The sequence below is a fragment of the Phymastichus coffea genome, unplaced genomic scaffold (assembly GCF_024137745.1).
Source record: "Phymastichus coffea isolate CEN01 unplaced genomic scaffold, Cenicafe_Pcof_1.1 PCOF00002, whole genome shotgun sequence".
In the NCBI taxonomy this organism is placed as follows: Eukaryota; Metazoa; Arthropoda; class Insecta; order Hymenoptera; family Eulophidae; genus Phymastichus; species Phymastichus coffea.
In genome coordinates, this window is record NW_026706813.1 from 9,758,302 (window position 1) to 9,784,326 (window position 26,025).

At 35.1% G+C, this 26,025-nt stretch overlaps 1 protein-coding gene across 4 annotated transcripts in view; it reads right to left on the reverse strand.

The window, feature by feature from the left end:
- Window positions 1-26,025, reverse strand: part of LOC131663228 (UTP--glucose-1-phosphate uridylyltransferase) — an 826,217-nt gene that overhangs the window by 497,401 nt on the left and 302,791 nt on the right. For all 4 annotated transcript variants that reach the window (XM_058933501.1, XM_058933529.1, XM_058933520.1 and 1 more), the window contains exon 2: window positions 9,529-9,765. In XM_058933501.1, the coding sequence (XP_058789484.1) occupies window positions 9,529-9,765 (237 nt within the window). The remainder of the gene's footprint in view (window positions 1-9,528; window positions 9,766-26,025) is intronic.

Below are 26,025 nucleotides of genomic sequence, written 5' to 3' on the forward strand. Positions count from 1 at the left end.
ATCTTTATGAACATATAATAACAATTATGTGATTTATTAAATCCTAACCATTTTACATAATAATTATCAGGACGTTTTTTTACAATTTTTTGTTTTAAATAAATATTAGGATATTTTCTCTTGAATGATTCTGTCTCATAAAATCCCCGGGTAATATTTTTATCTTGATAGTCTTTCAACCTGTAAGTGAATAGAACTGTCTTCATGACTCGATCAACTATAAAAATTTCTGTTGACTAATTTGATGTATTCCCTTTCCTAAACATCTACTTGCTTTTCCTTACTCGTACTTTGTCACAAACTCTGAGCTTTGCACGTTTCATTACTGGTTTCTGAGGTTTTTGTGCAGATAAACGATTCACCATTTCAAGAATCTTAGCAGCAGTTACTTCGATAAGTTTAATTCCTATTATTTGATGCTAGGAATTGTTGTATTATAAAATTACATCAGGTAGTATATCCTCTCTCTTGTGATTACCATTCAGAAAGAACTGTTTCCACATCTTAATTTTCAAGATTCTATTCAATCGTTAACAAATTAATACCTTCAAAATCTTTATTATAAAATTCACAATTTCCGTCGAGACAAATTTTATTTGGCATTCGTCTTTTAACAAATATAGATTCCATAGCCTTTGCAACGTCTTTGCCAGTTTTCTGTTTATATAAGTAAAATCAAATTGTAATTGATATTACAAGGCTAAGGTGTTCACGCTTGAAGTTGAGGAGAAGGAAAATGCTAGAGTGATCTCCGTGAACTAATTTATTTAAAAATTCCCAACGTTTCGGAAAAATTAATTTTCCATTTTCAAGGGCTGCAATTTTTACAAGTGTTTAAAAGGTAGTATACAAAAAATTGTTTACGAAGCGCAAGAAGTACAAAAAACATACCTAGATAAATAAATAGAACACTATTCCATCACAGTCAAATTACAGTACAGAGCAATGCTACTCTGTTTGTCACAGGCGAAATTTACAAACGTATAAAAGTTTTGCAACATTTTCCTTAAAAAGAATTGTTTATGTGTAGCGAGTAAAATTGTTCCACTTGTAGTTCGTAAAAGCAAATGTTAAAACCAAAGAAAGCCAGTCAAAATAGAGCAGCGGTGGGGAGTGATGAGTGTGTATATGTATGTGATGGACACACAAACATGACACTCACTGACAAACCGCTACATACTTTTAATAAACCTCTTGTAACTCGATTTGTATTTTGAAATTGTATTAAAAGTATGTAGCGGTTTGTCAGTGAGTGTCATGTTTGTGTGTCCATCACATACATATACACACTCATCACTCCCCACCGCTGCTCTATTTTGACTGGCTTTCTTTGGTTTTAACATTTGCTTTTACGAACTACAAGTGGAACAATTTTACTCGCTACACATAAACAATTCTTTTTAAGGAAAATGTTGCAAAACTTTTATACGTTTGTAAATTTCGCCTGTGACAAACAGAGTAGCATTGCTCTGTACTGTAATTTGACTGTGATGGAATAGTGTTCTATTTATTTATCTAGGTATGTTTTTTGTACTTCTTGCGCTTCGTAAACAATTTTTTGTATACTACCTTTTAAACACTTGTAAAAATTGCAGCCCTTGAAAATGGAAAATTAATTTTTCCGAAACGTTGGGAATTTTTAAATAAATTAGTTCACGGAGATCACTCTAGCATTTTCCTTCTCCTCAGTTTTCTGTTTAACTGCAACGCACCAAGCGTATTTAGAAAAGCAGTGCTCCGTATCTACATTTTTCTTTTTTTTGTTTCAGGATAACAACATATTTGTTTTAAAATACTTTTCTACCTGCAATTAATTCAGAAGCAAGCCAAGCATATTGCAGCATGTTTTTAAACGCTGGAGTGTTTAACTGATTATGTACCAAAATGTGACGGCCGACGCCTTTTCTTTTTTTTTTTTATGAGTTTTATGTATTCCTAAATTTTAAGATTTGTAACACGTACGTTAGTAATTTAAGCCCGAACAATGTTGCGTCACAAATTATTTAAGGGGAAAGGCTCAAAAGGCGCATTCGCTTCGTCGCGAAAATTTAACGAGGGCTATTTCGTCTGGTAATATAGATAATCGCAATTTAATCAATTACACGAGAGACAGGTTTAAACCGAATAAACTCATCAATTCAACTATTTTACTCTTTATTGAAACAATAATATACATTCGGCGTTTGATGTGTGCGTCGGCCGAGTCCGGGCTAAGTTCGTTCCGTGCGGATTAACGCACAGGAAACAGAACGTCACCTTTCAACGTGTCTCGCGAATTCCGCGAGGGCGATGCGAGTTCACGCATGTAACCGCTCGTCCGCGTCCGGCCTATACGATGCTAGGAGAGAGAGAAATCGAGGTACGCACCGAGAAACAAAAAGGGTACCTGACCTTGGGAGGGAGCGCTGCTGCGGAAGTCCGCGTCCTCTGAGCAAACGATGTCGTCCTCGAAAGGCGGGATTCTGGATGCAGCCGGTCTTCCTTCTTACTGATGGTCGTTCAATGACAATCAACTACCCGAACACTCACTGATTCTAGTTATAAGGCTTGAATAGCTGGCAATTAGTCACCGGTCAAAACCCTACTGACTGCGATCTCGCGCCTTTCGCGATTTCTTACGCGCCCCTCCCTATAGGTACTCAAAAACGGCCGAGCGCCGCCGGCTACGCACACATGTGCGGCTCATGCCGGCGACACTATTTCTCTCTCTCCTCCTCTGCTCCCCGTTCACGCCTATCCCTCCAACGCCAGGCATCTCCGCCGATCAGGAATCAGACCTGCAACAAAGCCACATCGTGCGTCGATACTCGGTTTTACTCAACCAAGACCGATGTGGCAGCGGCTCAGGGGAAGGCACGCGGAAGAGAGAGAGAGAGGCGAACAGGGCGATCGAATTCTACGATCGATTCGCCCGTCACAGATTTTATTTATAAAATAGGACAAATAGATGATAAGTTGAGACTTTCTCTTAAAGAAAATATTAAACGAGGTGAGAGCCGTGTGCCCACAAATTTCCAGAAACCGCGTTGGAAAGAGCAGTCGAAGGTCGTTAGGAAACTCTATATAAAAAAGACGTAGGCCGATGCGCTCACATGCGTGTTCGCCCCATATGCAAGACGCAAAATCGCGAACTGCATTCTGTTGCCTTATTTTTCCTTCGGAAACTCGCTTTCTAAGTCTTTTAATTTTTAGCATTGAAATAAAAAATAGGAATGAATATTACAATACTCGGAATATTTTTATGACATTTTATAGGCCGCGACTATGTCGTCTGATTACCTATTTTCGACTTTTTTTATTCTAAGTATAGAAAATGAAAATAGGAAAATAGAAAAACACGAGAGTAATTTTTTAGTTTTATTTCATTTATATTCGATTTACGCAATATTAATATAATTATTCAACTTTTAAGTAATTGAAGTTATCTTTAAGTTCAAGTGTATAAAGTAAGTGATGATATTGTTTAATTCTCCCTAAACTTTTGCGCTAATTATTTAATAATGATTTATATGTTCGTATAAAGTAAATATTTTGTAATCTAGTATATTCACCGTTATCTTCATATTTCTTTCTCTAAAATTTCTATTTTAAAAATTAATTTTCTACATTAGTAACAGTAAACACTGTGAAATTAATGTTAATCAGTTTTAACGAAGAATATGGTATAAAGTTATGTTAATTAAGAATTCTTCTTATCTTAGACGGAAGCTCGCGAAATCTTTGAGCTTTTTATAATTTTAAATTAATTAAACCATAATAAACTGTTAAATAATGAATAAACGCGTGAACTTCGGACCATATTTGTTTCTTTTATAATACAATACCATCATAAATTTCTATGCTTAGTTTTAAGTAGTTTAACTAAACGTAGCTTTGCGCGTAATTGTTATTAATAATGGTAACTAAAATTTTGACCAAGACGGTATGAGTGGGTTCATCTCTTGAGAGAGGCCAAAACCTCAATTTTCGCTCCGTCCCGCTCATCTCGGAAAACTCACGCTTCATCATTTAGTTCACTACGCGTCATTTTTTTGTGATGAGGTATATTCAAATTATAACGTCATTTAATTTAAAAAATCACATTTTGTATTTTGCTGGAAGACAAAATGTTGGATTTCTTCATTCCAATATTCAATAACAAATCTGATTTATGGGTATGGCGGTTTCAAAACGAACTAACAATTTGAATAAGATATAGAGAATTCCACAGAATTAAAAGAATCATAAATATTACACGTAAATTTTTAAATTATTGAAGATATTTATTAATGTTGATTATTAGTTAAACACTAAAGAAGATAGAGCCTTTATCATCGACAAGTGAAATAATTAATACATGATGTGTAGAGGTGAAAGTTAAATTCATTTCTGATAGTTTATAATTTGCTTTCAAATATTAAAAAAAAATAATTACATACAAACTAATAAAAGCAATACTTTCTTACTTTATTTAGGAATAGTAGGTACAGAATTTACTGATTACATTATTATGGATTTTATTGATAATCTTGAAACAGATTAGTCTGATGAAGTTTATTTATAAAATTAGTTGGACATGATTTCGCCTGATATTTCAAAAGATATAGAGAGCTTTAGCGAGAAAATGGCATAGAAAGTTCTTGGTAACTCTTGAAAATTTGTGATTATTCAAAAATTTTTGAAAGATTTTTTAAATATTTGTTTTTCATCATAAAATCCGATCTTGTTCTTGATGACACGCGCTCCTCTTATGGGTGTAACCCTTTGCTTGTGAATTTTATGTGTTTTGTCATATAAAAGATCGCGAGCGAGCACCAGGAGGGGCTTGCTATTATACTCCGAAGGAGCCCAGAAGACTCTGTATTATTGTGATCAATAAAACTGTAAAGTAAAATACCCACTTTGTCATTAATTTTAAAGTAGTAAATGTCTTACGCTTACTAATCACCGCTATAATCCATTGTAATCCATATATACTGGATTGCAGTACGAATTTGTACAAAGGAATTAACCTACAGGTGATTATATTTATGTTAACTCTTATTTTCTCTTGCAGTTGCCTGAGTTTTATTACCAACCTGCTTTTGCTTAGTCTCATACCCAAGGTAAAGCGCCTTCGCGTTGACTGAAAAGAGACAGTCGTGATTGAGTAACTATTGCCAATCCGCCGCCGTTACGTGCGATGTGACAGAGAAGTACATTGACAATCTTTTGAAGCCTTCTATAGATCAGAATAAGTTTATGATACTATTAGACAGTTGGACTGGACACAAAAATCATAATACATTCGATTAATTTATAAACGCTAATTCAGAAAATATGTGCACGTTCAAAATTATTCCACTTTGTAAGTAATGTTATATTTCGTTCGTTTGAAGATATTCGCTATAAAATTAATGTAATTGAAAGAAATCAATGTAAAAATATTGGATTGACAAGACTATGAAATGTTTAATTTCATTCAATCAGAATGAAAGTAGATTTCTTGTAAATGTAGGATGACTCGACATTGAAGAAACTTGAAATATAATAAATCAGAATGGTAACTTTGATGCGTCATTGCCATTCTCAATGATTTTAGGTTTTATTGAAGATTATCAAAAAATTATTGTGAATGTTACACATGAACTTATTTTAACACGATCGAGAGACAATCCGAATACAATTATATGAAATCAAGTCAGACTTGACAATGAAGATGAATATGAGTCTCTCAAATTAAAACTTACGTATCGAGTGATTGATACCTTATATAATCATGTCAGAAAGACATAAGATACGATTATTTAACTTTATTAAAAAAGATATACCTATTTCCAAAAGTTTTCGATCGTGCGAGTTTTATGAATATCCAGAACTACCTCAAACATGTAAACATATTTGATAGTAAAAATATCAAATTAATTAGAAAAACCAAGGTTTGTTGTACTAGGTTTTCAGACTAAACGCAAGTCTGACAGAACAAAAAATTGTATCAATTTGTAATGTATCATTGTATTGTATTTGTATTAATGTATTGATCATTGTAATGTAAAAAATGTAAAACTTTTTCTCCATTTTCAGCAATATCAAAATAGCAATTTGAATCTTGATATTAACAATTATCAATATTGCATGTTCTACGATATATATGTACAATTTCAACATGTGTATTACAATAAAGATTGTATATTTAATCAATTTTTGGATAGAAATAGCAATTTAAAACTCATGTACCGTTAATAGTAATAGACTGTTTAAAGCAAAACGAGGCATTGAAACAAGTTGCCGTTGACGTACGTCTAGAGTTAGAAACAAAAGATAATATACCACAGGGAACAGCTGCATTGTCTGATTTAGCATGATGGTGTGATTAAATACACTCCTATTAGTGGTAATATTGTAAGACTCATCAATATAATGTTTAATAACTTTTTTATCAAAAATAAATTAAACTTATTTTTAAATACTGTGTATTGTCTTCGTTTTATTTATTTTAACTATGAGCATTAATGTGTTCGGACGTAAACTGGATGGGTCTGAGAGTAATCGTGGTATAGAATATAAAATTACAGAGAAGAATCAATATGACTTAGAAAATAAACGACTCTATAATATGAATACTGCTATTCATTCTAATGATGCTATAAACTCAAAGCCTACTCAGGATATTTTTTTAGTAGAACTTAAAAATATGCATGACACTTTATACAAATTAAAATCTCGTTTAGAAGATTTGGATGGATTAATTGATATTCTCCGAAAAGAGCTTAATATAAAATCCATAGAAATTTACTCTGACATTGACAAGTTAAAAAAAAATTAATTACGCCCACATATATTTTCTATTCAATCAGAATCATCGGCTTTTCAATGTGAGGCAGTATATTTTTTCTTTTCAACCATTCTTCATCAGCATAGGGCAGAGTAATAGTGTATCGTACACACGTCTATCTGACAACAGTGATAGTTCAAATAATAAGAAAAAAAAGTTTTCTCAGTGGAAATCATACACTGAAAATTATTCAAACAACACCACAACAATACTAAAATCAAAAGGATATGAAAAACTTTGAAGCATTTACATATACGAGGTCTGTCCGGAAAGTATCGGGCCTACCTTTATATTTTCGTGCTAGCGTTATTCTTCATCATCTGATAGGCGGCATCCTTCAAAGTAATCCCCACTTGATTGAATAACACGGTTCCATCGATGTTTCCACTTTTTAAAACAGTCCTGGAACTCACTTTTAGGGATAGCCTTAAGTACACTCGTCGCATTGTTTTCAACCGTTGTTTTGTCATCGAATCGGTGTCCTTTGAGTGGTTTTTTTAGTTTTGGAAACACCAAAAGTCACAAAGGGCTATATCGGGACTGTATGGAGGTTGTCGAAGCAATGCGATATTATGTTTGCTCAATAACTACTGCACAAGATTGGATCAATGCGCTGGCGCATTATCGTGATGGAGAAGCCAGTCACCACTTTCCCAAAAGTGCGGCTGTTTTCATCTTACTGCATCACGCAAATGTTTTAAAATTTGAACGTAGTATTCTTTATTGATTCTCTGACCTGTTGGTGCATCATTTCAATAGTTTCCGAACTCGTTTTTCCGAGTTCGGCAAATTCGTTGATCTTGTTTTTCAGTCATTTTTGACAATATCAAAATCCGACGAACGTGAAAAAGGCACGTAAACAAAGACACGCTGCGCATGAACTATACGTCCGGCAGGTGTCAGTAAGTAACCAATAGATTTGTGAGGCTTTACTGTTGACGTTTCTGTCCGGTAGAGGTCGCTCGAACACTATGGCGCGAAGATATAAACGTAGGCTCGATACTTTTCGGACAGACCTCGTACATTATATTGTAACATATACAAACACCGAACGCGAATATATAAATAATAAACAAGTAATTAGAGAATCAAAGATATCGCGAAAGATGTAACTGATCGATTGACATGTCTATTAAATCCGCTTAAGCATATTAGAATATTAGGACACACCTACTAGATATTGGGTATATAAAGGCGAGCGAGTTTGGTTGTATTCTTGGATTCTAGCCTTCCTATCTAGTTGTCGTTGTTCTCTTCCCTAGCGTACTTAATTACTTGTCGCTAAAGAGAGAAAACGCAATACTTCCTCAAGTTCATCCTTGTAGCTAGACCTAAGCTAGAGAGGGAATTGATGCACCGTTGTTCTCTTAACCGATTGAACGAACGAACCCACTTTTAGAAAACTAAACATTTGTCTTTACCTAATTCGAGATTAGTATTCCCGCGGTGAAATGACAAGACTGTTCGTTCGCACAATATAGCTTTTTCTCGGATATCCTTACTTCTCACGATATATGTGACTATATCGGGATATCAAAACGTTGATATATAGCATAAGTCGAGGTATGAATAATTGAAAATACAAATTATTATAATATACATCAACTTTTTCCTTCATTACTCATTCACAACCTTACTTTTTATAATAACTGGATATGATACATAGAGTATGGGGCCTGGGGTCTTCATGTTGATACACAAAAGTCGATAACAAGCTATGCCGGAGGGGAGGAGGGAGGGTATGGGGCCTGCATATCTGTACATAAACAAGAGTTGGTAAAAAGTGATGCTCTTCAAGCAGGTCGATCGTCAATAAACATCTGCCGATAAAAGCAGCATGGGGACCATAGGTCGTTAATATAAGATTTGATAACGTTTACCGACTGTAGATAAGGAAGGAATGATAAATAGCTCACGATCCATTTAGCCCCTACTACTCATAGTAGAGAGAATAATTTTCGCAAGAGATGAAAAAGGACCTATCGTGCAGTATAACAATTTCAAGATTGATGCTTATGAAATACTCGAAAAGAAAAAATGGACAAAAGTGTAATTAATACACCGATTTTGACCTAGAATCACCATGCTTAGAATATACGAAAGACAGAACTGTTTCTTTGTTTAACATAGGAATATTATTTTTTATTGTATGTATTTTTTCTTAAGTTAATTGCCGAACTATCAGAGTGGAATTTTCTTTCTCTGACGGATTATAGAACTTTTGTAATGTATATATACATAATTATCATAAAGTAACTCATGCCTATTATTTTAGTTAAATAAATAAATAAAAAAGTAAAATAATCTTTATACACCTCCATCACACTCACATGCACTTTTTCGCTTATTTGGAGGATGCTTATACTTCTGGAATAAGTGTTAAGGAATACAGTATAAAAATGATCTACAGAACGAAAAAAATTTCAGTTCAATAATAATAAGACAAAATTCAACAATGTTCAAATGAGAACTATCTGAATATATAACAATAAGATAGGAAATTGATGAAGTAAAATATAAAATAATTTAAGCATTCTAAAAAATAAAAGCTTTTAAATTTTTCTGAAATTAAATTCAACAAATATATTAAAGTATATACAATGATCATATTTCAGAGCATATATATGAATTTTAATTGAAATGTATATTGCCTATTAAACAATTTCTTTTTTATGACGCTATTCAATCTAATTAATAAAATCAACTGTGAAAAATAATAAAAATTAGTAATTTACTGCATCTTCTGGTAATTTTTGTATTTGATCCCAATCGAAAGAAGGCCCTTCTTTTTCAAGAAACCTTTCAAAAAGTTTTTTGAACCCATCATATTGTCTCGCTGTTGCATCTCTCTCATGATCAGGAGCAGTAGATGCAATATGTCCTAATTCCGTTTCAAGGTCAATAAACGCATCTCGTTTTGTTCTTTCTTTAAAGGCTTGTGTATCTGATGGACTACGTTGATGGCCTCGTGACTGAAATATAATAAAATAATCAGTCATTGAAATATAGTGTGAATATTTCCGCTACATCGACTATGAAATCTTTCGAGTTAAACAGTAGACATCAAATTTTATATATTAAATAAATATAATGATATATTATACTAAAAATAGCAAAGAATAACATTCGGATTATATATTTGTGTATATTTACAATGATAAGGGTAAAGTAGTTAAGCGACTGCGGTATTACAGTGCACGGAGGTCCTGAAATGAGTTTACATGAAAAGTGTCTCTACTCTAAAAATTCATTTTAGGTATAGTTTTGGGATACTTCTAGGACTATAAGACTAAAACGAAAATACTAGATGAAACTATTTTTGAAAAAACGCATTTTTCATTTTTAAAAATGTTTTATATATGTTGAGTATCCAATGAGCCATTGCCTTGCAAATTTTATCGTATATCATTGTTATTAAGATGCACACGTCTATCATATATATGTAACAACGAAAGAATGTTACGAAAAAGAATTATTTCTCAATACATAAATTACGTATATTAACAAAAGATCACACATGATGCGAATTAAATTCGTAGTTCCTTTTGTGTATTTTATTATTGCAGGAATAGTTCACTTTGACTACGCAAGTAATATTTGCTTTAAAACTCTGATACATTCCAAGGTATCAGATCGAGATTATTTGTCAATAGTAGAAAATTGATAGGTCACGCATGTAATTATTATTTCGATAAATGTGTGCGTAGAGAAAATTATTCGACAGTATGTAAGAAGCCTATCAAGCTTTAACATCTTATATTTTCCTTTTTTATTATAATAATAAACAAAAATAAGTCATCCGTGCACACGTGAAGAAATCAAGAATACTGTTTGCTTACTATATTTTGATAAAAATAAAGTGATGGTCAAGATTACAAGTGTGATTAAGAAAAAAATTGCAATTTTGTTTAATAACTATGATTATGCTAACGAATGTCTTCCGTGAATGATTTTTGCCAAATAAGAAACCAACCTTTACCGCTTTGACTCAATTAATTGAAAGGTTGAGCAAATTAATTTTCCAAAATTCAACGTAAGCAACACTACAAGGGGTCACTAAAACACATGTAAGTCTGAATATTGTAGAATAGGAAGAATGAATAGTGAGGAATGGCAAAGGAATTTTCCTCACAGAAATGTATCTCCAAGTAAACCAAAACAGTCTACACGTCCCAGCTCTAGTATAAAAATTTATATTGGTACTGAGAAGAAATGTTTACAGTGTTTTAGTGTTATTGCGACAATAAAAGCCACATATATAATGCATCAAACAGAATATTTATTTTGAAAAATAACATCCAAGAGTCATATAGTTCTAAGAGTAACTTATGTTATCATGGTTAAACAATATTGAAACTAATAAAAGTGAAAAGAATAATAAATCAAAAAATCGTTTATCATATCTTAAGTACGTGGAAAAAACTTTAAGTAACTAAAGATAATAATAAAACTGTATCAAATTTCGAAAAAGAAACAAGAATCTATGTTAAGTGTTGATGTGTTTAAAAAATTCAGGCTCATTATAATATTAGTTATGAAACTACGTGCGGTATTACTTTTAGTATTCGCATTGCTTTGAATGACCGTAACTGTATTGAACCTAACCTGAAAAAGAAAGAACTCTTACGTAGTCACTCCGTAGATGAATATTTTAATACTAGCGGCAATAACGTATCTGATAAATCTGAATCTATACTACACTGCAATAATGTAACTAAATTTATTGAACATGACACAGAATCACACGAAATTGATGACATATTTTGTAATGCGGTACATTACAAGGCCTTTCCTGAGTGCTGCATTATTTGCAACACCTCAGAAAGGACATCCCCGTCCCTTGCCGCCCCGTAACCGGTTTAATTAAATAAAGATAAACGCGCCCTATACAGAACAATTACTCTTTTTTATGTCCGAACAACCACGCCGGAGATATGGATAAAACAAACTCGTCAAACGCGATCCGACGGATGCTCAAAGAGCAGACATAAAAAAAGGAGCGCACCACGGAAAAAGAGAGCGCACGCACACACTCACTCACATACACTCCCGACCACGTGTTGCCGACCGGCGAAAGAAAAATGCAAAACTTGACTGGGAAATGCAATGGAAATGCATGTTGATGACACATGCAGATCCGTTACACTCCCAGACACCCACACTAACACTCACGAGGCACTGACACTCCTGGGGCGAGCAGAAAATCGCCGATGAAGTGGCAGCCGGCAATCAGCTGTGTCGGGCTGCCGAACACCATCTGCGACATCCTGAGCGCCACACACAAGAAATACAGCAACCACACACACACAAACACCCGGGAGAACATCACAGAACCGACACGGGAGCGCCCCAGGAGGCGCTCCAACAACCAACACAAGGACACGAGGCGTACGCGCTAGAAACGGAGCGGCCATCTTGAAGCGCCGAGACAGACTGAGAGCGAGCGAGCGAGACGGACTGAGAGCGAGCGAGCGAGACAGAGCGAGCGAAGTAGACTAAGCAAGAGCGAGCGAGACAGACTGAGACAGAGCGAGCGAGACAGAGCGAGCGAAATAGACTAAACAAGAGCGAGGGAGACAGACGATACAAAATGATAGATAGAATTGTAACGTTTGAGTATTTCTCGCGTTAATAAAAGTTCGGACTCTTTACAGTAAATTCGCAATAACGTTTCCGAAAAAAGCAAGAATTTGACACGCGCGCAATCTAGATGATCAAAAAAAGAAATCTTTGGAGTGGAAAACCACGAGGCTTTCCAACTTGATGAGTTGTTTTCGAGATGCGATTGAGAGCAATTGCATCTATCGGGGAAAGGCCCGACAGCGCCGCAATTGCTGCTCAATCCGATCTCTTAACAGCAAGTGTATTTCGGAAGGGAAGATCTCTAAGGCTGCTTTTTTCTCATGAGAGAAATAGTCTCATGAGTTGAGCTCTTAGAGATCGTTAAGGAAGGAGTTTAACAGGCTAACCACTGAAAAGAAATTCGTCTCAGGAAATAGCTGAGGCTTTATTTCAATAACAGTGCTCGCGCTGCTAAGCAAGGTAGGAAAGTGAGTCCTTTTGCCGCAGCGACGAGCGAATTTATACATGCGAAATGGGCTCCTTTCTACGCTTGGTAGCCCCTACAACGCTATTTTTGTTTTTGACGCAAATTTTATACTCGTTTTATCGCAAAATGGCTCGAACGAATTTACAATTATGCGATTTAAAAAATTAATCTGGAAAAGATGAATTTTTTAGTATAAATTGCATCTCTAGGAAAAATCGCATCTTAAAGTTATAAGCTATACAATTTAATAATCAATTTACGCCATTTTTACAATAAAATTATGGAAAATTTTTACATGGAAAAATCGCTTGTGATTAGAAGATTATTATCCATATAAAAGATGATTAATGTTGCTCTCCAATTTTGAATGATAATTAAAAAACAGATTTGCAATTTTCTTTTTTAGCGGTTTAAAAATCAGCAAATTAGTAACAATCACAATCATCAATTTTACAGATACTTATGATCGATTTTCTATCTAACCGTGTCATTTTAATTGTTTAAAAAAATTATAAATTGTTTATTTATTGATAACTCAGTTAATAATGGGTTATCAAAGTGTCAAATTCTTGCTTTTCTGTTTTAATATGTCGAGATTGTAATCGCGTACTTGAAATAACAATATCGTTGTTTATTGCAAAATAACTAACAATGTTAACTTGTAAATTAGATTTGACTAACAAATATCGATTTGAGAGTTAAATTAACATGGAATTCAGGATCAGCGCATCAAATTTAACTAAGAAATACTTTTGTTCGTTTAAAAAACTTTATAATTAACGATTTTCGGTTGTAAACAATAAATTTTCCCACGGTCGTGACGTCACGCTCCTTATATGGTAATGTTTTCGCAGAGTTGCCCTAACACATTTGCATATACGTGTGAAAAGCGCCTACGCTCAATTACCGATTTTCTCTAATTGTCTCGAGTATGACGGGTTGCCGTTTTGCAGAGGAAAATCGGAGACAAATCAGACAGGACCGTTACATAGTCTATAATATGCAAATGCGAAGATGAGGGCGCTACAAATGAAACGGCGTATATTATATACGTATCTATGACACAATAAAATTAAAATTATGATTGGAAAATAATGAGCGTGGAATAAATACCGAATTGTAAAATTCGCACGCAACCGACACCCCTATTAGGATAGCAAGCGACAACTACCCCATTAGGTTTAAATAATAAATTAATTGACCGAATTCGAACCTCTGACAAAATTCGCTAGTGACGTCATGACCAATGAGCAAATTAGAATAAAATTTGATTTCCGTCCGGATAGACAAATAGATAAGAGTAGGGGTAGATCTTTTCCAACAACTAACGATAGCTACCTTAGTGGGGGGGGGGGTGAGCGAGGGTAAATAACGACGAAAGTAGGAGAGCTAAGGAGGGCGCTGTATCCTTCTAATTTACAAACGGACCAATAATAAAATATTCGGAGGGCGCTACCGATATCCGAATTAGCATACCGACCAATAATAACATTTCTTCTCGGAAAGAGGAGAAGAAAAGCGATCTTTGACCGCGAGAAGCCGATTCTCGTCCATTTTGCCACTGGATATCTAGATAGAAGGAGCCTCTATCAGCTAATCTCGCTGCAGATTTATTAGCGCCAGACGCCTTCCATATTCTTTTTGCCAATTTTGTTTGCCAATACCGCAAGAAAAAATTGTAAGTAGGCAAAGTGCTATTCACTTTTATTTAATCGCGGAGTGCGGGGATAAATCTATCAGTACTGTAGGTCGTCGCGACGCGTGGATCCGTCGACGCCGGTGCCTATCGAATCGCGCTGACCTGTCCGCCATTTCGTATATTTTAAAGTGAGTGTTAGATGTTACGAATAAAAATTGCGATTTAGGATTCGCGCTGACCTTTCGTTAACTATTTATTACGTACGTAGGTTTAGCCGAATCAAATTGTCTTGGTTATTTAGTTGTGTTGATCTTCCCGCCATTTAGCAAACCGCACGTGAGCGTTAGGATTAACCAATGAAAATTGTGACCTAGGATATTCGCGCTGACCTTTCGCTGGCAAATTGCCGCGAACGTAGAATTAGCCAAATAAACTCACCCTGCCTATTTAATCGTGCTGACTTTTTCGCCATTTCATAAATCTAACGTACGTGTTAGGTTTACATGAGTTAGAAGCAGTGATTGAGTTATTCGCGCTGACCTTTCGCTGACAAGTCATCACTAGAGTAGGATTAGCCGAATAGGATTACCGTGCTGACCTTTCCGCCATTTCATGAACCGAGAGTGAGCGGTAAGATCAGACAAAGGAAATTCGCGATTGAGTTATTTGCGCTGACCCTCCCTCTTTGTTAATCGAAGACCGACCGGAAAATTATTAACGTTCCGATTAATTTGTATCCTTACGGATTTATGAGTATTCAGAATTTTACCGACCATATTCACTCCGATCTCGTATGTGAGAATTATTAGTGCATCAATAAAGTGATTAATTATCTTTATATATAAAATTTACTTTGATATCCTACCTCTGTTGCATGCTAGTGATTTTCAGCCGCGAGCGGTTACATACGGGTATCACTAATTCGCTGTATTTTCGGGTCACTCGATAGGTAACATACGCGCGAATTCGAACGTCCTCACGACCTGAATTAAGGAGTCATTACCTGAGCTGCCGGCATACCCTAATTAAGGAGGAAAAATTGGAAACGAGAGTTGGACACCAAGGCCTGAAGTGAGGATACCACGCGTATCCCCCGTCTGCCCACTCTGCGCAGTCGCCGTCAAGCAGACCGGGATACGCGATAACCCTACTGGCCTTACCCCCGACGATCGCCGTAATCAGCCGACGGTCTGGCGCCCTAAATAATCGGGGGTAGAGCCAAACAGGCCTTGTGGCGGAAGAAACTCGGAGCGCGATCAAAACCCCCGAAATTCCCTCCCACAATTTTTGAAGTTTGGTATTGACGGAGGCCGGGGTTCTTTAAAAATTAGTCTTTCCGTACAGTCATTATCAGAAATAGAAAAAGAATCGCCTGTAACGTTTAGTCTTATGCTACGTTATAATAAATTTCGAACTCTAAGATATATATTGTAAAGCGGTACATTACAAGGCTTTGCCTGAGAGTGTTGCATTATTTGCAACACCTCAGGAAAGCCATTCTCGTCCCTCGCCTCCCCGTAACCAGTCGTACAACACGAACACAGACGCGCCCTAAAATAAACGCTCAACTTTTTTCATGTCCGAACAACAAAACCGGAGATATTGGCGAAGCAAGCTAGATGAACGCAATCGGACGGACACTCAAAAAATTATTTCGGAAAAGTAAGTTTGAATAATTTATAGGTTAACGTAATAATAATTACCTAAATTTGAATTTAATTATTTTTTCAATTATAAACAAATTTTAGATATCGAAATTGAAATGAGATCCTCGTAATTGAAAGATTCGAATCTTAAATTTAAATCATCATGCATATATCATAGTCAAAATCAAAAAAATATAGTCTGTGCTGCAAGAAATATACAAAAAGATACGATTGATTGAATGAAAGGCAAAAGGAAACAGAATCAGAAGGTATTGATACAATTGTAACGATGGACCGTTTTTTTCTTATTTCTTTTTTATCTTTTTAAAAAAATTAAATAAGAACCTTTGCTTTTCCGTAAAAGGCAAAGTTGAGAGTCTTTTGTTTCGATTGTTCGTTTTCCTATCCTTTGTCATATACCAGATACCTTTGAATAAGGCTATAGAATATTCAATTATTATAAGATCATTCGTTGATAGGTTGAAAATGTTAGAAAAATGTATCAGCTCTGCACCTTCGTCAATGAGTGACTATACATAATCCATCGTTGTTTGAACCGTAAAATCATCTACATTGTACGGCATACTAAGATATTCACGCAAGCAGGCTATAGCCCGACTTTGAATGTTGTTACTTAATGAATTCATAATGTGTCTGATGATGCTGCAGACGGTAAGTGAGCCGCAGCGAATGAATTGCGCTCCTTTTGTAACGGCAACTGAGTCATGGAGAGGGTAAATGACTCTTTCAACTTATGAATGTCTGAAAAAAAGTTCTATGATTTTCATATCAAGTTCTTCTCGATGAAGATCAATCAATGTATATGTTTCTTTTAACTCAGCTTTCAATTTTAAAACAGAATCTTTAATATTTTCAATCTCTGTTAAAAGAATCTCATGTGAAGTTTTCAAATTTACTTCGTTAGCTCCTCTGAGCTTGCATCCAAACACATCAATGTTAATTGTTAAAATGAATAAAGAAAAGAAACTGAATGGATAATAACTAGTAAATTGAAAATGGTTAATTTCTTCAAGTTTTTTTATATTTATTAAATTATTGTCACTTATATAAATTCTAATAAGCTGCCGCCAAGGTATTTAAGCTTAACGATTCTTTTTTCAAGTTGACTGATTGTACGATTCCGGGTTCGCAATGAAATGTTCGCTTAGTTTGTTCGGAAGGAAAACGTCAAACTCAGCCTCCAGTTCGATGACCACTCTTGTTTTGAATTATGTTTGAACTTTTTTCATGCCAGTGACTGTGTAAAGGATTAAAGGATTCAATTCTCTTAATTTCTTTGTTGGCAAGTAGGATAGGGTACGAGCTATAGCGTTGATAGCTTCCATGATGAAAATTGATACCTGCGACATGAAAAATTCCAAATATCAAAAATGAAAAAATCTGGGTAAAAGTTGACATACAATTTTTGATTAAAAAGAGTATTCACGCTATATGAAGTATCTACTATGAGCGTAGACGAGCGAATGAATCCGTACCTTGATGCTGCCGCATATATAGGGTTAAGCCACTCATTTTAATTAAAGGTATGATACCAATCCCCGACCTCTACTTCATCTTCCTCATCCTCTAAATCTAACATTTTTAGTTTGCTGATCACATCACGGTGCACATCATCATAATCGTTATCATCATCATTATCACTATTCGACTCTGACGTTGAAGAATCACTGTCAGAGAGGTCACAAGTCTGACTTAATTGTCGACTATAGTTGGTTTTCAACCAGTTTTTAAGAGCCATAACAGTTTGAAGCGCACAATTTTCTGTCCAGCCTGGAGGATGATAATTGCAAACTTTAGGTTCGCAAAATCCTGGCTGATATAAGGAAGGGCAATCCAGATCTTCGAGATCGAATAAATTAATCGAATAGATCAATAAATCTAGTGAGCCACTCCACTTTTTGACGTCCCTTTACATAAATAAGAACTTTGTCAGTGTCAGCTGCTAAGCGACCTAGGTCTTGTATAATAATTGGATGGCAATCATATGATAAGTTTCCTGTATTCCAATCAAGCCCATGGAAGTTAACTGTAAGCCATGAATTTCCACGTTTTGAATGACTGGGAAGTTTTTTCCAAGGATAGTGGGGGTCATCTACTTGTCAGATCAGTGTTCACCTTGAGAATGATTTTCAAGGTCATTTGAAGATCAACTTTGTTTTTTAAAATGGAAACCACTATTTTTTTATAGCAGATTCGGATAAAGCGGGAAATTTTACGTTCAAATCATGTAATATGTGTGAAGTCTAAATGACCCCCACCCCACCCCCAAAGTCATTTCGAGGTCAAACTTACTTTTTTAATCGAACCCCTCATTTTTCATCACAGGTTTGAATTCATGACTTTGGGGGTAGGATGGGGGGTCATTCGGACCCCATAAATATCCCATAATCTGAACGTACAATTTTACGTAGAATTCAAACCTGCGACGAAAAATGAGGAGTTCTATTTAAAAAGTAAGGTTGACCTTGAAATGACTTTGGGGGGTGGGGTGGGGGTCATTTGGACCCCATAAATATTACATGATTTGAACGTAAAATTTCCCGCTTTATCCGAATCCGCGATAAAAAAAGTAGGGGTTTCATTGAAAAAATGATCTTTAAATAACCTTGAAAATCATTCTCAAAGTGAACACTGATCTGACAAGTAGATGACCCCCACTGTCCTGAACAACTTTTGTATGAACAATTTTTTCGTACAACGTGAACTTTTCGAGATATTCAGGTCCATCATTTAATCTATATACAGGCGAGAGATATTTTGTCAACCAATCTTATTACGCATCTTGATGAGGGTAACTGATTCAACGAACGTCAACATAAGATTTAAAAGTACGTACAGCTAAAATTTTTATCGCGTCGTTATTCAATATTATTTTAGAAAAGTGATGAACTAATTAGGATATTACGCTTTTTGATATATTCTTAACACTCGCATTATTGCTTACTTTTCAAATTTTATTGTACATTGCAAAAACAAAAGATGTTTTTGCTAACATTCTATCATTGTACGTTGTTAATTATGTTTTACTATCATAACATTTAACTTAGTTATCTATCAGCATGCACTATTGACTTTATTTCTGAATAAATAAGTTATGATAAGTAGATCGATATGTAGGTGACGTAGTCCAATTAACAAAAATGTATACGTAATTTACTAAGAGCGAACGAGTTTAGGATAATATATACAAAACATGCTACTAATAAACGTAATATGAGAAATATATTTATTACTGTTTCACGTGTAAAAATAAATGCATAACATTTATACTAAATTTAAATATGTTACACTCATAAAAATTAATAGAAGATATAAAATGAAGATACTTGATTGAAATGAAAAAAAAAATGAATCGAACGGGAATCGAACCCACAGTAGAGAAAATGAAAGCATAACGCGTTCGCCTTAGCAATGTTGGCTATAGGCACATTGAGTATGTTAGTCATGAAAGTTACATATGGGCAAATCCCAAAAACTTTTGATTTTTGGTCAAAAAAAGTAGAATTGGCCAATTTTTGGAGCACACCTGTGAAATTTGGTCAGGATCACAGGAACTAGTGTAAGAATTGATAGAATAGTTGTGCTTAATTTTTTATACAATGCTCCACCAGCTGCAACCCCTTCTCCATTAACAATATAATAGTACTCAAAATATTACATATATCTCTGTATTTCTCGACATATAATACATACCTATTTGTACACAAACACATGCTTACACTTACACATATATACACACACACACACACACACACACACGCGCGCGCACACACGCACACACGCACACACCACTCATTAACAATTAAGGCGTTTCAAGCCTTCATTCAAACGCTTTTGTTGCATCTGCAATCTTTTTTTTCGAAGCTTTTCATTGCTATTATTCACTGTTTCATATTCATTCATTCATTCAACTTTGATTTCTCACTCCCGACTAATAGACGAATATTTGGCGCCCGAAATCAGATTTGTATTCGTGTTGATGAACAGACTATATTTACAAATTCGAATCTACTAAACTTTTAAATAGAATAGTCTTGTCATCGAAATAATATTTTCAACAATACAGATATGAACTTTTCATTTATTCATGTATAATTAATTATTTTAATTATTAATAATAATTTATTATGTTCATTATTATCAATTTATTAATTTAATTATTTATACTTATTTTTCATTATAGAACACAAAATATAGATATTTAAAACATGTAAAATTAATCTACAATGTTCTAATCACTAATATAAAAAAGTTGATACCCATGATTTTTGACATTAAAATTTATAATAGCCCTATTCTTTTAATAAAAAGAGTGATCAAGTTAGCATTTTGTTATAAGCTTCCACTGGTGATATTAAATAGAGCACAGTGATCGTCGACGGTTTTAACATGTTACTATTTTTGTGCTACTAAAATATGACGATAGTGGAAAAAAGTTTCGCGAGATATTTCGATCTTTGACATCGATTAAAAAGCTAGTTTTAACGAACACACACTTTTTTGGCACATAAATAGCTTTACTTAAGCATCAATTAAACATAAAAATTTGTTATATTATGATTCATTCAATGCTCCAATCGCTATAAGCGAAAATCGACAATTATCAAATTCGGCAAAAAACCAGTAACAAAACTTGTAGCTACTCCCATTTATTTTTTATTAAGGGCACATGAAAAAATGAAGATATTTCTTCAAGGGCATAGTACATAGAACAACTTCTAAAAATTTCAATAGAATTCAAACAATGCTCCACGTTTTACAGCAATTCGAAATTTCTTTTTTTGCAAAGTAACATGCAAAATTCATCAATATTCCGACTTTTTGGATTTTTGACCTTCAGAATTGCATGCAAAGGTTATTATTGAACAAATAATTTTTTTTTTCCTGATACACACGTTGCAGACCTTTCAATTTAAGCCATTACAACTTGACCAAACTTATGTCTACGCAGCTGTAGAAGCGAGTAACACAAAAATCAAAAGTTTCTGGGATTTGCCCATATGTTCATAAAGGAGCTGTAGCTAGACGCACGTTCCCCTCACTCGAAAGACGCACGTTTGTATACCCCTTCCACAGCTCAGAAGGGAACGTGCGTCCAGTTCGACGCTTAGCCGATATGGGGTGCTCAAACCAGTCGCCCAGACCTGGTATGCACTAAAGCATTGCGGTTAACAATCTATAATATATAATAGGGGTAAATACACTATTTTTTGTACTGTTGTACGACATGTAATATAGTAAATCAGCTCGAGTGATTTAAAAATCGCACTGATAATGAGAAAATACCAAAATTAAATTGACGTGTTTCCGGATTTAAAAAAAAATATATTTAAGGGGTGTTTCACGCTCTAGAAACCACCCCCGTCAAACTATCAGCTGGTTAATCCACCTAACCTTGGGATAAACAAGTTTAGTCGTTTGCTATTTCTTGAAATAATTTAATTCTATGCATGAGCGAGCTACCTCAACTAACCAACCTGCCTCTAACCTACCAAACACCCATAAACCACCCTTACCGAACCATATCCAGGCTAACCCACCTAATCCTGGGAAAAACAACTTTAGTCGTTCGTTATTTCTTAAAATAATTGAAGTTTACACCATAAGTGAGTTATCCCAGCTGAATCACATACCTCTTATCCACCTACCCCTAACCTATCTAACCCCCCACCCTTATAAACCACCCTTACCGAACCACATGCGGGCTAACCTTATATAAATAGCGAAAAATAAATGTATTTCTTGAATAACATTCATATTGCATAATAATATGTCCCAAGTATTACAAATTTTATGTAATAATTCTTATTTTCTTTTCATTAGAAATACAAAAGAGATAAAAATCATTAATAACGGCTTATAAATATAAGATTTGAGATTAAAATAAATTATAAATAATTATTAACTATTTTGTTTTTTCGAAATTAATAATAACAGTATAGTTAGGTATGGTATCAGTTTTTTAAAAAATATTATTTGCATTGTATTACATATAGCTGTGTATAAAAGAGGAATAATAACAGTTATTATTTTTTAAACGTAAAGTTAATTCGTAATAAAGAAAAATAACAAGCAATAACAGTTAAAAATTATTAATCTCAAAAGTCGAAGTTTAATATAGTTATTCTTTCTTTTGTAATCATTTACAATTTGTCAATGAGAAAAGAAATTATAACAAATAATTGATTATATTAATAGTTATAAATAGTTATTATAGTCTCAATTCCTATACTTATAAACTGTTTACTTTTTTCAATTTTCACTTGTGGTTTAGTTTACTTTTTGTTGGTACTTTACTTTGCTGTACACTTTATCTTACTACTGTGGGCAAAAAGTAAGGTGAATTTGTTTGTAAAATGAAAAATTTTTATTTATTCTTCTACATCAATGTCATCCCCTTCGAAGTAATCCCCTCCCGATAAAATACACTTATGCCAACGTTTTTTCCAATCCTCGAAACATGCCAAATAGTCCCTTTCCGGTATAGCCATCAGCGCCTTCTTCGATTCAGCTCTTATCTCCTCAATCGACTCGAAACGCGTTCCCCGGAGTGGTCTCTTGAGTTTTGGAAATAGCCAGAAGTCACACGGAGTCAAATCAGGCGAATACGGTGGTTGCGGAACGATATGCGTCGAATTTTTGGCGAAATGGTCACGAAGAACGAGTGAACGAATTGAGCGTTTTCGGTACCAAACGAGATTTGACTTTTCGTAGGCCCAAATGGTCTTTCAAAATTGTTTTCACAGATCCTTCTGATACTCCGATCATATCAGTAAGGTCTCTAACAGTCAACCGACGATTTTCGAGCACTAATTCCTTCACTTTATTGACGTGTTGGTCATCTGTTGACGTCGATGGTCGTCCGGAGCGCTCCAAGTCATCAACACGTTCTCGACCCTCTTTGAAGTCTTTGTACCACTTATAAACATTTTTCTGCGACATGGTAGAATCACCAAAGGCCTTCCGCAACATCCTCAACGTTTCCGCAGCCGAAATTTCATTCCGCAAACAAAATTTGATGGCACTTCTTTGCTCAATTAAATCAGACATTGTAAAAATCGAAACATGCACTCTTGGTCGTTTGGTAAACACAAGCGTAAATATATTACTGATGATGACATTGACATGAAATTTGTCCCAGATGTCATTCGCAGTCCTACCAACTCAAGAAAAAAAGAACTAGCCCGAAATGTTAAGCCCGCGAAGTTTAAATTGAAAATTCACCTTACTTTTTGCCCACAGTAGTATTTACAATTTTGTCTTATCAATGGCTCGAAAAAGATAAGTTATATAAAAATCTACGCTTCTTACGATAATAAGACATCCGATACATATTCATTATTCATAGTAGTTGAAGAAAAGTCAAGTATTTAAAAAGTTAAAGTGTTTTTATAGTGCTGGATTTATAAATAAACTTATTTCTATATTTACATACCAATTTCCCGTACACGAAAATATAGTACATAACAAGAAGAAAAGTTTTTGTCTACTACATAAGTATTTATGTCACTTATCATATATAATTTTATTTAAATATTTTTATTTGTAAACATGTGAAATATAACTGTTAAAAACGTAAGCTCGAATTCTATCTATAGACTAGGTTTTCTTTTGTCTTTTGTAAAATTATTCAACTGCAAAAAAGAGTATTTATATCTTGATTTTGTTTTATATTAAAATATGAAGATCAATCCTTTGAACGTAGTCAATTTATTATTAGCATATTTTCAAAGTTTACAAATACCAGATAGCGAGATTAATTTCAAAGAAATTAAATTGTCAGAAAAGTTGAAAGAAATATTAATAGATGCCGTGTGGGAGTTTAATGATATTGATATGATTGTTGAAGAAACATTAGATTTTCATGAAGATTATAAAGATACTGATGCTAAAATAATCGAAGATGAAGTTCAACATCACTTTCCTGATCCTGATTTTGCACCAACATATCAGTGCACAAATGATGATGAAGAAATCACATTTGATTATAAACAAAGAGCAGTAGAATTTTGGAGGAGCGGAAAAAACAAAAACTTAAAACTGGATACTGTACAACATAGATTCAAAAAAGTTTCATCTATAAGTTGTAACGTGGGATTTCGTTCGGCGTGCTGACAAAAATCTCACCCGTTAAAGAAAGGATGTTCCCAGCGTCGCGAGGCTAACCGCCGCCTCGATCAGCTCGTTCGAACAGCCTCGATCTTCTGACTTTTCGCCCCAGAGCCCGTGAAAACCCACACGTGGAGAACACGTGCGGCGATCCGGGTTGCCCAGTGACTCAAGGTCGGGCAGGTTCTGTCATGGGCGTCAGGAGAGGAAAACCAAAGGGGATTCGAAAGAAAAACTCTCAGCCAATTGTCGCAAGATTTGCAGTTTTATTCTTGTTTGTCGCGTTCAATCTTACAATGGTAACGCTATGGCCGAGAGATTCTGCCGGGTATCTCACGCTCGCGATAAGAGAGAGAGAAAGACGTGCACTATCTAGCTTCGCTTTCCGGTCGCGCGCGTTTACGTTTAATATCGGAGACTTACGCTGCGGGAACGAGTCGCTGCTGACAAGGTATCCTCGACGGTGTCCACGGGTCGCGTTGGTTTCTAGCCCTTCCTCGCAACACACCTTTCAGTCAAGGTTTTCCCTGCCCGAGTTCGCAGTTGCCCGCGATCCTCGACTGTTGCCTCAGATCGCTCTGGGCAACTGGCAGTAATGGGCAGCGAATGACCTTCCTCTGAGCCGTGATTCCCAGCGACCTTGGAACTACCGGGTCTTCGTATGATGTCGGTCGAGGAGATCCTTAAATTTCCAATGCAATCACTCGTCACTCGTGTTTTTCTTGCCCGCAGGTCCGGACTCGACTACTCACACGCATTCCTCCTTCGCGCCTCGCGCACGCCGGCCGGCGGCCTAATCACTCTCATTCCCCTTCCCCTTTTTCCTACTGTCACATGCTATGCGCGCCTAACACGCGCTGGCCGGTGCCCTAATCTCTCTCCTCTCTCCCGCTTTTTCGTTCGTTCGCCTCGCGGGCGCTTTCCGCTTCTCCTCCTCTGATTTGTTCTCGCGGGTCGGCTTTTGCGTCGCCCCACGCGATGGGAGCGCTTAGGCTCTACCTTTAACGAGCGACACTCGTTACAAAGTCAACTTAAACGTTGGGCGAAAACAGTTAATAAAAATGGAACTTATCGAGAAAAAATTGCGCAAATTTGCCAATACACGTTTGATAATTTAAAAGCCACTATTGCAGCTGGTACGATAGTGCATGATCCAGATATACGGGCCCAGATATCCAGATATATGGGCATTGCAAGCTCAAAAAATTGTTGGCCATGAAGATATGAGATTTAAGGCTTCTCAAAATTGGTTACTAAAATTAAAAAAGCTCATAGAATAGTATCTAGAAAAATAAATAAATTTATCACCAAAAAAACATTAGAAAGTAAAGAAGAACTACAAACTAATGCTGATGCTTTTGTAGCTGATGTTAAATCATGTATACCAGAAATCGGCATTGCAAACTTTTATAATTCAGATCAGAGTGATTTCCAATTAGAAAATCATTCGGAAAGAACATTAGCAGTTGAAGGAGAAAAGCAGGTGCAATGTCTGGTATAGTCGGTTTCATCGACAACGCACAGTTATATAATTCAGCCAACTATGTCAGCAACCGGGAAACTTTTATCACCACTTTTTATAGTATTAAAAGAAAAAAGTGGTTAATTCGGTTCCATAGTGGAATCTTCATTATTTAGACCAGAAAATGTGCATGTGGAAGCATCAAAATCTGGAAAATTAACGAAAAGTTAGTATATATTTGTTTATTATAATGCAATGACATAAAGAAATTTTGATATTTTTTTATTTTAGATCATTTTTAAAGTT